Below are 15,248 nucleotides of genomic sequence, written 5' to 3'. Positions count from 1 at the left end.
TGCTACTGCTAACACAAAATGGCTGCATTCTTACAGTGGAGAAGATTCGTGTTTTTTGATAAAGAAACGGTGAAGGATCCAGGAGATAATGGGAAAAACTTCGCTCTTCCAGGTGGAATATCGGCTTGTGACTCCGGTCGTGGCCACATTGTTCTTGGGGATATCCTTCACATGACAACAACAACAAGCATACAGACAGTACATATCGGTGGCTGAGTGTGCTGAGCTTGAATGAAAGCAGAATATTATATGGCGCACCCAGCGTACTCAATGATTGCAAACTGCAAAGTGTACCTAACAAGCTAAGATAAATCGAGATTGTTAGATCTGCTTCGAAAATGACTGAAAGAATGAGAAGTTGTAGCTATAGGACGGTATTCTAATTCTAATGTGATGCATGCTTGACAAAGGTTTCCAACATGACACTAGTAGGTCTGGAAAAAAACATGTTACAGTAGCTTTGTTGTAGTATAGGCAATCTAGGAAATATATAATATGAAATATGTTAGTATTAAGTAATAACATATCAAAAGTCCTAAGAAATCCAAGTAGGGGGGAACAGTGATTTAAACCGGTTTTCTTCTTGTCTAATTTTCACACAAAAGGTTCACTGTCCACAATCAAACAAACTGTGTTGGATGCAGTACAGTGCTTCTGCAAAAAAACGTAACCCTTCACTGCCATTTCTGTATATTATGCATGTTTATGCACTGTTTCATTTCATTATGTGAAGCACTTTATGCTGAAAGTGAAATTTATAATAATTATAATAATTTATATTATTCTTTTCAAACTGCTTTTATTGGAAGATTTTTCAATGACAAAAATCTCAGGGCAAGCAAATAATGAAGACTAACTATGCTGCAACCCTAGCCCTGAAACATGACTGTCATAATCATGACGCAACTAAAGCCAGTTTCATTATTGGACTGTATTGGCAGTGCGGTCAGCGTGCCTATATCGAACACACCGAGTGCCACACTTCTCCCGACCGATAGGGGCGCGTAGTTGAAAGCCAATGACAAACAAAAAAAAACGCTCGGATAAAAATGCCATTTATTAAATGCGGAATGCAGCAGTGCTAATTGCTGTCCCAGTAAATTTCTAACACCCGTGGCCCACGTGGTGAGTACTTTATAATATAATGTTTATGTACCTGTTTACAATTAAATGTAGTGATCGCGTAAAACAGGCGGAAGTTAAGCCATGACACTTGTGAAGTACGAGCGTGATGTGAACCATGGCTACTGCAACCCATGCCCCTCCCAGACAAAAGGAAACAAGAATTGATGACTAAAAGTGTGTGGTTGCCTAGAGACGAGACAGCCAATCAGGACGATAGGTTGTCAGTACAGCCAATGAGAAACCTAGGTCTCAACTACAGCAAGCGGGCATGAAAGCACCGCAGAGAGAACATTGACCAGCTGTGCTTACACAGCTGGTAATAAAAATAAAACCCTTGAGTTGGTACCTTAGTTATGTCACCAAGAATGGTGATCCCTTATTGGCCGGTGGAGTACACCAACATACACACCCAGCCGATCACAGTACTTGCACGCTCTGCTTGCGCAAGTAAATATGATTGAAATATCTTGTCTGTGAACTGCTTCTCCATAATGTACTATTGAGTGTTTATTGCACCAAAGGGAGAAAACATTTGACATTTGTAACATCCAAACAATAACAATTGTATGCACATTCATAAATATCTTGCTTTCATCCTGATACCAACAATTTACAGAGTTCACCTTAACCCTCTTTTAATACATATGGAAGGTCAGATCTGGCTCATGACACGCTCTCTACAGTTGTCATCCTTCCAGGCCTACAAGTTGCGGGTAACACACATCTATCAGCTGAAGCAGCACAGCATCCTCGTGTCAGTGGGACAAGATGAACATGGAATAAACCCACTAGTAAGTGTCACACTCGCACTCATTACCTACACAGCTGAAATTAACTCCAAAGATGGCGGAAAAAGCAGATCAGTCACGTTGTACGCTTGTATAACGTGACCTTTTCTGCCTTTTATTTGATGGTGTATAGTTGGTTGACAGGAAATGGGGCAAGAGATGGGGAGTGACATGCAGCAAAGGTCGTTGGGATCGGGAGTCAAACCCACGACACGCTGTATTAGCAGCCTAGGTGCCCGAACCACTAGGCCGGCCCGGCGGCCCGGGCTGGCCTTCTGTTTTTGTGTCGCATGACATGAATTAATCTGATGACATCTCACAGGTCAAAGTATGGAACCTTGACAAGCGAGATAGTGGAAGTCCTCTGTGCACCAGGATATTCCCTGCAATACCTGGCAACAAACCCACTGAGGTGTCGTGCCTCAGCGTACACGAGAACCTTAACTTCATGGCCATTGGTGAGCTCCGAATATGTCTTCTTCAACCTTATTGATTAGCTCTATTGTGATTCTCCCAGTTTGGTATGCATAAGAGAGTGTACAAATGGATCTAAATGGACCCATGTCCACTTGGTTTCATTTGTACACTCTCTGAGTTACAGACCTGTACGGGTCCATTTGGTGCCGTATCAGTTATTAAGCTGCCCCCCCCCCGGAACGACCCACTTTGAGAATCACTGCTCTATTGAACCGGCTGCCACAAAATGTTTAACCTAGTTTGTGGATAGATACTGATGACTTTTGTTATTTCTTGGCAGGCTTCACGGATGGCAGTGTGGTGTTGACCAAGGGTGACATCACCAGAGATAGGCACAGTAAAACCCTGACCCTGCATGAAGGCACTTCCCCAGTTACTGGCCTTTCCTTCCGCCAAATGGGCAAGGTCACGCACCTGTTTGTTGCCACTCTGGAGAAAGTCCATGTAAGTCATAATAATTACTCTTTGTGCTGGTTCTTTTATATGACTATTTCTGGATATTTTCCTTTGTGTGGTGAAATGAATTGACTGTTTCCAATACCAAATGTATGAAATAAATGAATTAGTATCACATACCTACATATTATTACCTCCTAGCCTTTATTTGCCCTGGGTGAGGGCAAGATACATTATAGAAGGTAAGAAAGCCGTTGATGTCATGACACGCCATGACACTTTCATGGACGGAAAACCTCGCACCGGAAGTTCCATGACATACATTGCAGTAAATGGAGCCGGTTGGACCAGCTCATGAACAAACATTATTTCGGAACAATTGAGATCTTTGTCATATAATCGGTTCAGGGAAATAAAAGAAGACATATCAGGTTGTTTTCTAATCACTTGCTTTTCGATGTGAAGTACATCATTTTATTTGAGCGGCAGGTATCGTTTCTGTCTCCGAGGTATCAGAAGATTTGGCTGGCAGACAGGAAACGACGGACAGTCTCGCGATACTTGGCACATTCAGAAACATAGTTTTTGCTCTTTAGATACCTCTATAAAATTACAGTGTACACATCGAAAAGCAACACAGCAGACAATAATGTGTTCTTTTCCAGAAGCGATTACTTTACAAAGGTCTCAGTCATTCAGAAATAGCGACGAATCGTCCGTTTGGAATTGCATGATGGCGAAAATGACGTCGGTGTCTTTACCGACGTCATCTTTTTGAATGTTTTTCATATACTTTGGTGAGGGACGGTAGTCAAGCTTGTGCTGATTGGTCAGCTGCAGCTGACGAAATAGCACAGCTGAACCACAAGCTGAACTGTCATTGTGCTCAACCTGCTTAAAAATAATAATTATTATTAAAAATGGAAATATATTGTGTATCCATTTCATACGTTCAGTAATTAATCAAATGTGAACAGCCTATTATACACCTAGATTTTAAGTAGGGGAACATCACTGGTGTCAATATTACTAATACAGATTTAACGATGGGTGTCTATCTTGAGATTTCTTCAACTGCCTGTCACCCCTTGACTTAAGTTCCCCAATCCCCATCATTCTCTACTCCTGGGCAGTGCTACACCCTGTCCATCAAGGAGTACCCCAGGTTTGACCTGGACGACACACATGGCTGTGCGCTACGTTGCTCCTCCATCACTGACCCCTCCCAGGACTCTCAGTTCATTGTGGCCGGTGATGAATGTGTGTATCTGTACCAGCCTGATGAACGAGGGCCCTGCTTTGCTTTTGATGGACACAAGCTGTTGGCCCATTGGCACCGAGGCTATTTGCTCTTACTCATTCGGGACACAAAGTTACCAAACAAGTAAGGAGAATCTTAACCACTTATTTCATTTAGTCTTTTCAGAAATAGCCGATCTACAAGCTCACAGTGCGTGGCACTGCAACACGCTGTGAGAGCTGCCATTTCAAAACAACATTACGAAGATTTGTGATGCATTGTGACACATTGTGAAGATCTTTGAAAAATGTTGGAAACATTTAGACAATTTCTGCCTATAATGTCATGCTCTAAATAAAAATGGTTAAATAATAGTACTCTTCTGATATTTTATATAGTAGTAATATACTGATTTTATATCGCACTTTATAAATTACAAAGTGTTTTACATAAAACTGAAGATAATCCGTTTTGATTTGAAGATGTGACGCTAATGGCTCTGTTTCTATATCCAGGTCTGGATTTGCCAGCAGGGAGTCCTCACCATCAGAAAAACAACAACTAACCATCTATGATCTGGACAACAAGTTCATCGCCTACAGTGCCTCCTTTGACGACATCGTGGATGTGTTGGCAGAGTGGGGCTCCTTCTACATTCTGACGAGAGACGGCAAGATGTTTGTTCTCCAGGAAAAGGACACTCAGACCAAGCTAGAGGTGAGTCCCAAAGGTTGGCTAGTGCTACCTGTATTAGTCCAATAATTAAATGGCAGAGGTTGGACAAAATTGGATTATTTTGTTTCTCACCTAATTCTGACAGGACAAACATAGTTGATTCAGACAATATAGAGCTTCACCGAAACTCAAGTTTCGGTGAAGCTCTTTTTATTTTTTAAATAAAAATGTTAACTTCCTGTTTATTTTACAATTTAAAGATCCGGATCCACGGATCCAGTCCGGGTTTTCTGTCTAATAAAAATGGACCAATCAACAGGAAAAATTATGCCTAAACCGTCCTAACCCCACAAGAATTATACCTAAACTGAACTCAACCCATTTTTGTGTCTTCCTGGGACCTGAAAATAACATTCTTGGAAACGTTTTGAAATATTTTTTCTCTCTTTTTGTAAAGAAGAAAACAATGGTCGACTTGTGACCCTTTGTTTAGGATACACTGCTCTAAGGGAATGTCTATGAGGATAGTGTTTCCTGACATTGAGCTGTTTTATTTTGTCCTTCTAGATGCTATTCAAAAAGAACCTGTTTGTAATGGCCATAAACCTGGCCAAGAGCCAACACTTGGATAGTGATGGTCTGTCAGAAATCTTCAGACAGTATGGCGATCACCTATACCTAAAGGGAGACCACGACGGAGCTATTCAACAGTACATTCGGTAAGATTTCTCCTGAAGAAAAAATAGCCTACTCTTATTTTCATATAGCTGTTGCTAACCAATTTGCTGAACCAGAAGTGGTTTGCTTGGTGTGCTGTACTCTTGCAATATCAGAGGGCTAGTGGTGATATTTGTTTATCTTATCATGTATAATAGTTTATTGAAGGATCAAATGCAGGGGCCACGGTGGCACAGTTGGTAGTGCTGTCGCCTCACAGCTAGAAGGTCCTGGGTTCGATTCCCGCTCGGGACGCTGTGGGTGCTGGCGGCGTGTTTCCTCCTCCGCGTCATCAGTGCCCATACCCGAAGGCGGGGTTGGCGAAAGGGCCTTTCTGTGTGGAGTTTGCATGTTCTCCCCGTGTCCCCTAGGGTAGGTACCCTCACAAAAAACATGCAGTAATCCTGGTCACTAAACTGCCTCCCCCTGGCCAGCGCCTGATGGAGGGGAAAGGAACTGGTTGGAATAACGTGTTCCTTCCACGTGCTACGTCCAACCAGGGAAACTCCCCCCTGTCAGGTGTAGGAGCAACTTGGACACTCAGGCATGAAGGAAGCATGAGTTCAAGTCCGTTGCTCTCCACTTGTCCCCCATATATGGGGGACTAGGTTGGTGGAGGGTGTGTAGAGCCCAGGATCACATTAGATGATTGACACAGGGGCGAAAAATGGGTTACAAAATTGTGGGATAAAAAATATATTAAAAAAAAAAAAAGGATCAAATGCATCAAAGTCACATTAAAGATAATCAGCTGTATTGCAGTCACCTTAAATAAAGATATGCTTTAAGTCAACAACAAGATGAATTGTGGAATAGGAGAAAGCCACAAATTGCAGAAAATGCATATGTTGTAATTAACACTCGTCTTTTATAACCATAAGTAAGCTATGACAAATAAGCAACAAGACAGCCTGGGAAAGAAAACACATTGTTATGGTACCAAAATAGCTGTTGCATTTGAGACCATCATTCCCCAGCCTTTTAACAACTGTTGGAGACTAGAACACATTAATTGACTCCACAACTTGCTGTTAACGGTTCAAACCTATATACTGTACTTTGTTGACCAGGGCCCCCCATGGGTACTTAATCCTCACTTATTTCCCTCTACACAAAATCTCTTTGACAAATGATATACATCAGTTGGCAAATCAATCTGTTTGATGGTTGCATTCCTTATCCTCATCATATAGAACACTTTAATTACAGATGTGACTTTTTTTTGCGTCATAACGTGACGCTTTGTGAACTTGTAGATTTGCTATGTTCGACAAACATTTGCCTATTTTAACCCATTTTGACCTGAGATCAAAAATCTTCTACATCCTGACAGTTTTCTGTTTCTATGTCAGTCGTTCTTCGATTTCTCAAAAATAGTAGACCTACAAGCTCGTAGCAAGCTTGTAGATCTGCTATTTTTCAATAGCTAAAGCATAACATAATGCTAACACCAAAATGGGGTTCCCGCCCAAAATGGGAAATGATCGCTAGTGTTCGTTCAAGTGGTTAAGCCGCCGTTGTCACATTTTATTGCAGCACCATTGGAAAGCTGGAGCCCTCCTACGTGATCCGGAAGTTCCTGGACGCTCAAAGGATCCACAACCTGACTGCCTACCTGCAGGCTTTGCACCGGCAGTCCCTGGCCAACGCAGACCACACCACCCTGCTGCTCAACTGCTACACCAAGCTGAAGGACAGCTCCAAGCTGGAGGAGTTCATCAAGGTGAGGGTGACTGCTGCGAGTGAGCGTTTACTGTTGGTCAAACGATACTGTGCCTAATCTCATGCTGATTCCAGTGGATATAAATAAGTTTTACTTTGAGTAATTATTCACATGAACCCTAGCACCCCTATTTACAAACTGTTGTTTTTTATAAAATAATGTTGTAAAGCCAATCCCACTCTCAGATTCCACAGCAACCAGAAGTACTGAATTACTGGATGGTGATTTGTCCAAACAGCTTTGTGGGTACAGTACAGTACAGTACAGTACAGTACAGTACAGTACAGTACAGTACAGTACAGTACAGTACAGTACAGTACAGTACAGTACAGTACAGTACAGTACCACTCACTTCAGATGGGTCTGATTTTTGTTAAATTAAGAAAAAAGACAACTGGTTACCAATGTGCTATTTCTCTTAAAGGTGCTATTTCTCTTATTATTAAGCAGGCAAATCATGACAAAATAAAAGTGTTCTTTGTGCCTGAACACAATACCTCTCATTTGCTGTGAATTTTTGGAGGGGAATATTTGTAAAACATTTTATTTCCATACTCAGTATCATACCCCAGTATTGGATGGTTGGGAAGGGATCCGATTTGTATAAGCTTGCCTTGGTTTGACTGTACTAAACAGGCATAGAGCCCCGCTCTCCGCTGGCCATTGCGTGGCCCACGTCACACTCATGGGACCGGACCGGTCTTTAAAAAAATGATTAGTGGACCTTCAGCATTTCTAGTTGAGGACCCCCTAAATCAGTAGTTTCTAACTTTTTCTAGTCATTTGTAGATTCGGGCCTCTGGTCTTAATGGTTTAAGTTAAGTGGTTAATGGCATGTTATAGAACATGGATTTTGGCTGGTTCCTGCTGTCGTTTGGATGGGCAAGTGGACAAAATTGTAAAATAGAAAAATGTAAGTTACAGGTAATTAGTTTATGATGAGGGTGAGTGCTTGGTTCATTTTACAGTGTTCACTCATTGGTCACTTTCCCTTCTGTTTTCAACAGAGCAGTGAGTCTGAGGTCCACTTTGATGTGGAGATCGCCATCAAGGTTCTGCGGCAGGCTGGGTACCACAGCCATGCCGTTTTCCTGGCTGAGAAACACATGCACCACGAGTGGTACCTGAAGATCCAACTTGAAGACCTGAAGGTGAAAAACATAGCTTTCTGTATTAATATTAGCTGTTGGGGCAACAGTAAGAAGTGCTCTATACGAGTTAATCTACCTATCTATCTTGTTAGATAGATACCTATCTACAGTATCTTGTTAGATAGATAGGTAGATGAACTAGCTGCTTTTAAAGACGTGTTGTTTCTTTTGCACGTTCATGGCCTCTGTGATGATTGGATATTGATCCACTGCCTGTAAAAGTGTGTATTGGTTGTACAACTTCCATTTATTTTCTAATGGGTAAGAGTGGCATGCATGGCACTATAATGTATATTTACTTACAGTAACTATTTCACCTGAACAATATTCAATGTCGAAAATGTGAAAAGTTGTGTGTGTTAGTATTGGTAGTAGTACTGTAATTCAATTCCAATTAGGTTAATTTCAGCCTAGTTAGAATTGTATTATCCAAGACGAGGTGTGACTGAACAGATGGTGTGGTTAACCCATTTTGGGAGGGAACCCCATTTGGTGTTAGCTATTGAAAAATAGCAGATCTACAAGCTACACGAGCGGCGCGCTACGAGCTTGTAGGTCTGCTATTTTTGAAAAATCGAAGAGCGACTGACATAGAAACATAGCTTTTTCAGAAAACTGTCGGGATGTACAGTAGAAGACATTTTTAGAATCTGATCTCAGGTCTGTCTGCCTCTCCGTGTGACAGAACTACCAAGAGGCGCTCCGCTACATCGGACGGCTGCCCTTTGAGCAGGCCGAGAGCAACATGAAGCGCTACGGCAAGACCCTGATGCACCACGTCCCCGACGGCACCACGCTGCTGCTGAAGGGCCTGTGCACTGATTACCAGCCCAACGCAGACGCCACGGACAGAGACAGCTTGGACAAGGGTCCTACAAATAAGGTCAGCCTGTCTGACATGCAGCAGTGCGTCATGTTAAACCGTTAACCAAGTTCTTTTTTTTTATTTTTATGTGTCATACTCGATCATAGGACCACAATGGAAACAAGCCCTCAGGGCTTTTTGTGGTAAGTAAGTAACTGTGTTTTCCTTTTAGCATTGGTGATTAACTGTACCTTTTTTCTAACCGTTTAAAAGATGCATACTGGACATACGTTTTCAACTAAATTCTGTTCGTTTTTCTTAAGCGTTTCTTTAACTTTGAAGAAAAACAAACAGCTAACATGAAGTGGTGCTGGGTCCAGTTTTAGTTACAGTTTTTTCTTCCATTGTCTTTAGATTGTAGTGTAGTTTTCATTCATTTCACCTGTTATATTTTGTCCTCAAATTTTTACGCCCAAATGAGGGCGAGAGCTTGGACCTCATTTCTCCATGGCCCTGTGGTTTTCTCCATTATGCTGCTATTCCTTCTTCTATAAATGCTAACAAACAAATATAACAATCTGCAAATAAACAGTGCTGGTAGGACAGGGGGTAGGACTGACTAATCCTACCCCCAACGTCCTGTTGGGTACAGGACATGTGGGTTAAGTCCCATACATCAAATGTTTACATGCGCTTCTCAACAAAAAAACATTTAGCTTGAGCACTTGTTTTGGTTCATTCAATATCCAGCCTATGTGCAAGGTTTTACAACATGCCTTTCGAAATCACTTAGAAACGAATTAAGGCAGGCATGCCTTGTGTCGTGAGGCGTGCTTTAGTCCCAGAGCGGGTGCCCACCCTGAGCAACCGGGTTTTTTTTTGATTGATTTAAATATTTATTAACAGTTTGTAGAATTACAGTACATTTCAAGCACAAACTCAATACAGAGACTGTTAACTGTGAGTGGACGACCCAATTAAGCATTACACTTGTTTACAACAGGGTCCACATTGTTCAATTCATCAAAACATTTAGAGACATACAAATAGACACTTCTATGTAGTTAAAGAACAGAACAGGAATTCATCATATAGGAAGCAAAAAGGGAAAAGATACATGTACAGTGAGGGGAAAGGGGTGGGGGGGTGGGGGGGATTCAGATTTTACAGAGGCCAGTTTTGAATTGCAGCCATCCGTAGGTGCCCTTTGAGAGCGGTTTTGAAGGAGTCAAGGGATTCACATGTCTTAATGACTGTTGGTAGGGCGTTCCACATTTTGGTGGCATAGGAGCGAAAATAATTTAGTCCCTTGTTTGTGCCGAATCTGGGTTGTACATGGTTTGTTGCACTCCCTCTGGTGTTGTGGGTGTGGACTTCGTTTACATTTTTTTTTTTTTACTTTTTTTTTATCCCACAGTTTTTCTTATCACCCAGTGCCAATTATCTAATGTAATCCTGGGCGCTACACTTCCTCTGCCAACCTGGGGGGGCAGCGGATTTACCTCATGCCTCCTTCTATGCATGAGGAGTCCAAGCTGCTTCTTTTCACCTGACAGAGGGGAATTTCCCCGGCCGGACGTAGCGCGTGGAAGGGACACGTTATTCCGACCAGTTCCTTTCCCCTCCATCAGGCGCCCCGGCTGGCCAGGGGGAGGTGACTTCGTTTACATTAAGGAAGTATTTAGACGGGTACATGGGTATCTTAGTGGTGTATCGAATCTTGTGGACCAGACCCATTGCAAGATGGGTGCTGGTTTTCTTTGGGATTGGCATACATACACGCTATCAAAATATTCAGCAACAAGAACTCTGCGGAACTATGGAATGTTACTCCAGTACTGTAGAAATCCAGTTGATGAGGTTGAAAAGACCCTGTTGTAAGTTACAGCAAGTGATGGAATCTGTTTGACTACAAATATGTCTTACCTATCTACTTTAGTTTATCACCCCCTTTCGTATACTTGTCGTGATTTAGTTTTTTTGGTTTATGACGGTAATGCTGGTAACCATTGTTCAAATGCATAACTCGTGTCTAAATATCAATATATCTTCTGGTCCCAGGCCAATTCTGAAGAGTTCATCCCGATATTTGCCAATAACCCACGTGAGCTGAAGGCTTTCCTGGAGCACATGATCGAGGTAGAGCCCTTCTCTCCTCAGGGTGTCTACGACACACTGCTGGAGCTTCGTCTGCAGGACTGGGCACACGAACAGAACCCTGAGGTGAATGCAAAACACACGCTACTTTGTTGTCACTTGTTTTTGTTTTTCCTTGGTTTATAACACGGTTAAGTTTTACCTGACGTGAAAGATCATCTTGTATTTGTTTGTCTTGCAGAGAAAAAAGGTCCTCCAGGGGGCAGCACTGTCACTACTGAGGAGTGATAATACTGTCTTTGATAAGGCTCTTGTCCTTTGTCAGATGCATAACTTCAAAGAAGGGGTCCTCTACCTGTATGAGAAAGGAAAACTGTAAGTGTGCCTATTTGTCTTAGCTCAGACCAAACACCGGTAACACTGGTAATGTTTGGTTTACGGCATTACTTTGAATGTTGAATCTGTCAAAGTGTCAAACCCTAAAGCCCACACCAATGATTCGCCATGCAACTCCTTGCAACATGCAACTACTTGCAACCATTATCCCCAATGGCAGTTGCAATGGCAGTTGGTGAGGTTCACCTCAAAACTGTTATTGCTAGGAGTTGTGATTAGTCGCATTGGTGCGGTTTAGCCTTTAAACACTGCCATCATAATTTGAGTAAAATGATAACATCTCATCCATTTTAATCTGAACAGATATCAGCAGATTATGCACTACCATATGCAGAACGAGGAGTATGGCAAGGTGGTGGAGGCCTGCAAGCGCTATGGAGACCAGGAGGTGTGCCTGTGGGAGCAGGCGCTGGGTTACTTTGCCAGGAAAGAAGAAGACTGCAAGGCCTATATCAGTGAAGTCTTGCATCACATAGACCAAAACAACTTGATGCCCCCTCTACTTGGTGAGTTGAAACTGCTATATTCGCTCCACCGACTTCAAAATCGACACACACGTTCCACACCCCCACAGGGAGTGCAGTCCCCGGTGTTGAGTCGGTCAGACCCACGTTTGTACAGAACTACCACAAAAAAATCTGAGCATGCCTGACAAAGAACTCCATGTATGGGGATAAAAGGGACACAGACATAATAACTGGGTGGGGCATGCATTTCCAACTTCCATCGTTCCGCTATAGTGTTATAAATTAGTTAACGGATTTAAATTTTCATCCCACCCAACTTGTAGCTATGATTTCACAGTTGAATATAATGAAGTCAATTGGGTTTTTTAGGAAACGGATCTAAGCTATGAGCCACAATCTGTAGTGAAAATCATTTACAGAAGTCATTTACATTGTCAAAATATGCTTCAGACACATGGTACAGGTAAACTGTCCATTTTGACCATTGCATTTGGTAAACAACGATGTTGCTTAGTGTAGCTTGTGTATGTGTTTGCTGTCACAGTGGTGCAAACGCTGGCACACAACTCCACGGCCACGCTGTCCGTCATCAAGGACTACCTCATCAACAAGCTAGAGAGGGAGAGCACGCAGATCGAAGACGATGAGCGCAAGATCAGCCAGTACCGCGAGGAGACGGCCCACCTCCGCTCGGAGATCCTGGAGCTCCGGAGCAGGTTGGTTGTTTTCAGGGTCCTTTATAACGTTGTCTCGATATGAGCTTTTCAAGTGGGCCCTGATCCGGAAAAGGTTGGGAACCACTGCCCTAGCTCATGGTATTGTCGGATCACAGAAACAGCGTTTTGTTTTACGTTGTTTTACGGTCTTTCCCATGCAGCGCGAAGATTTTTCAGAAGACGAAGTGTAACATGTGCAACAGCCCTCTGGAGCTGCCCTCGGTTCATTTCCTGTGCAGTCACTCCTTCCATCAGCACTGCTTTGAGAGCTACGCTGAGAGCGAGGCAGAGTGTCCCACCTGCACGCCAGAGAACCGCAAGGTTATGGACATGCTGCGGGCCCAGGACCAGAAACGAGACCTGCATGACCATTTCACCAGACAGGTGACTCAGTTATCCTCAAACGTCAGGAAACGTAAACAACATAGTTACCCGTTCGCACTATAAATGTCTTTAAACACAGAGAGCGTGACGAATCAGCAATCTGAAAATGCACCATGGATATTTCATACAGGTTTTTTATATATTATTATAAAATGTTATTCACAGAGAAAAATCAACCTTGGTTCCAAAATATATATATATATGTAATATTTGTGATCTGTGCAGATGTACTCTAATCAATGTGAATTAATCAGAAATAAATGCTCCTCGTGTAAGTAAACCTGGATGTGTGAAGGGCCTTTGTACGTGAGCGCGGTCCTGTAAATTTGTTGCGCGCATGCTCGTTTCGTGCACACGCCTGCGACTCACCAGACCTGGACACTGTTTAGCTTTTTTTTCACATGCGTTGTTGCGCCCCTCTTGAGCAGACCTGGAGGAGACCTTCATCGCTTTCCGGTTGAAAGGCCCTTTAGGCATCCCTATTTTGGGGCGTGTATAGGTACAGTACAAACGATTAGGGCAACCAGACTATTGTAACACTTTCTTTATTATTATCTTTCCTCTAGAGTAACCTTTTTTTTAAAACACTACTCCCACAGTTTTGACTGTATGCACTTGAGCCATATGTCAAATCGGGAATCGTGTGCTTTCTCATTGCTAAGAGAAAAGTTGTATAGTTTAATTGATTCATTGATTCATTTAGAATTTTCTCCAAAACACACTTTTTGCTCCTCCTCTTACAGATTTGGTCAAAATCTCACAGAAATCGGTACACATGATCTCTGGACCTATCCAATTAAAACAGCACAGGCAGAATGTTGATAGTGCGTATCATTAGGCCGTAATCTGCCTATTTCACACAAAAGATCACGAACCAAACTCACATGTCGCGTGTGGTTTAATCAACCCATAGCCAAAAGCAATTCCATTTGGGCACTGCAAATGTGAAAAATGTAACCGTATGCTGCAGACAGCATTTTTTTGGGGGGATAAATCCCCTCTTACTTACACATGATCACAGGGGTGACGTGATATTGTAATTGGCTAGCACAATTTGTGGGAGGGGCCTATGTAAGCAACTGCGGCAACCACACTTTGCAATTTTTCTAAATTGAGACTTTTCTAGTTATTTTATTTATTGTAGAAATAGTGGAAAATAGCAGGTCTAAAAGTTCAGTGTTGTGATGACCAGACCTTCAGTGGTTAAGCTTGCCTTCCTTGTCTGTTTGCTGCAGCATATACATGTAGTAGGTAGCACTAGCAGATTAAAACGTCACAATGATTCATTTTTGATCTGTAATATGTCTCTTTTTTTTCAGCTGCGTTGCTCCAATGATGGTTTCTCGGTTGTGGCTGACTATTTTGGTAGAGGGGTGTTTAACAAACTGACTCTGGTCACCGACCCTCCTGGAAGCAAGAATGTGGGGAATCTAGAGGTAGATCTCCAGAGGGACCTTCTCATCCAGACCAAAAGGAACAGCTAAAACACTCACAACACACACAACAATGTCACAAACACACACACAGAAATAGAATCGTACCATGTCTCAGAGGCTGTTCTGACGACAAGCTTTGTTGCACAGGATTTCACTTTATTTTATTAGAGGATAAACATATGCCTGCCTGCTGCAGTAACTATGATGAAATGTGTTTGCATAGTTCCTGCTTGGGGACGCATAATGTATTTAAGATTGAAACATGTTTTACTGTGTCTATAAACTGCTATGAACAATGCCTTAAACTTTTTGGTTATGAGTGCTTGATTTCTTGTGCATTCTGTATTGTAAAGAAATACTGTAGTCGAACAAATTCAAATTGTCATTAGTGTCTGTTATGCTTGCAGAATAAAATTGTAAAGGACTGAGTCGAGACAACCCTTTCAATTGGTATATATTCTCTTTAGCCTTGTTTCCAGACTATGTATTTTATGGCTCCAACTCATGATTATTTTCTTAATCAATTACTCTTTATTATTTCTTCAATAATTGATTCATTTAAAGTAGACTTAAGTATTGTATGATAATTAGGGTTGTCCCGATCAGGTTTTTTGCTCCCGATCCGATTCCGATCATTTGATTTTGAAAATTAGAT

At 42.1% G+C, this 15,248-nt stretch overlaps 1 protein-coding gene across 1 annotated transcript; it reads left to right on the top strand.

The window, feature by feature from the left end:
• The first annotated feature begins 5 nt into the window (after positions 1-5).
• Positions 6-15,019, top strand: vps11 (VPS11 core subunit of CORVET and HOPS complexes). Its single transcript, XM_080780103.1, has 16 exons — positions 6-164; positions 1,772-1,916; positions 2,236-2,371; positions 2,671-2,834; positions 3,920-4,170; positions 4,542-4,743; positions 5,269-5,420; positions 6,955-7,141; positions 8,149-8,292; positions 8,978-9,175; positions 11,159-11,320; positions 11,436-11,569; positions 11,894-12,096; positions 12,602-12,773; positions 12,935-13,157; positions 14,477-15,019. The coding sequence occupies exons 1-16, from the start codon at positions 19-21 to the stop codon at positions 14,639-14,641; spliced, it is 2,784 nt and encodes a 927-aa protein (XP_080636229.1). The 5' UTR covers positions 6-18; the 3' UTR covers positions 14,642-15,019.
• Positions 15,020-15,248: the final 229 nt, after the last annotated feature.

Source organism: Protomyctophum bolini, assembly GCF_963924005.1.
Source record: "Protomyctophum bolini genome assembly, chromosome: 13".
In the NCBI taxonomy this organism is placed as follows: domain Eukaryota; kingdom Metazoa; phylum Chordata; class Actinopteri; order Myctophiformes; family Myctophidae; genus Protomyctophum; species Protomyctophum bolini.
Note: the sequence above shows the minus strand (reverse complement) of the source record. Positions and strands in the feature narration are given on the sequence as shown.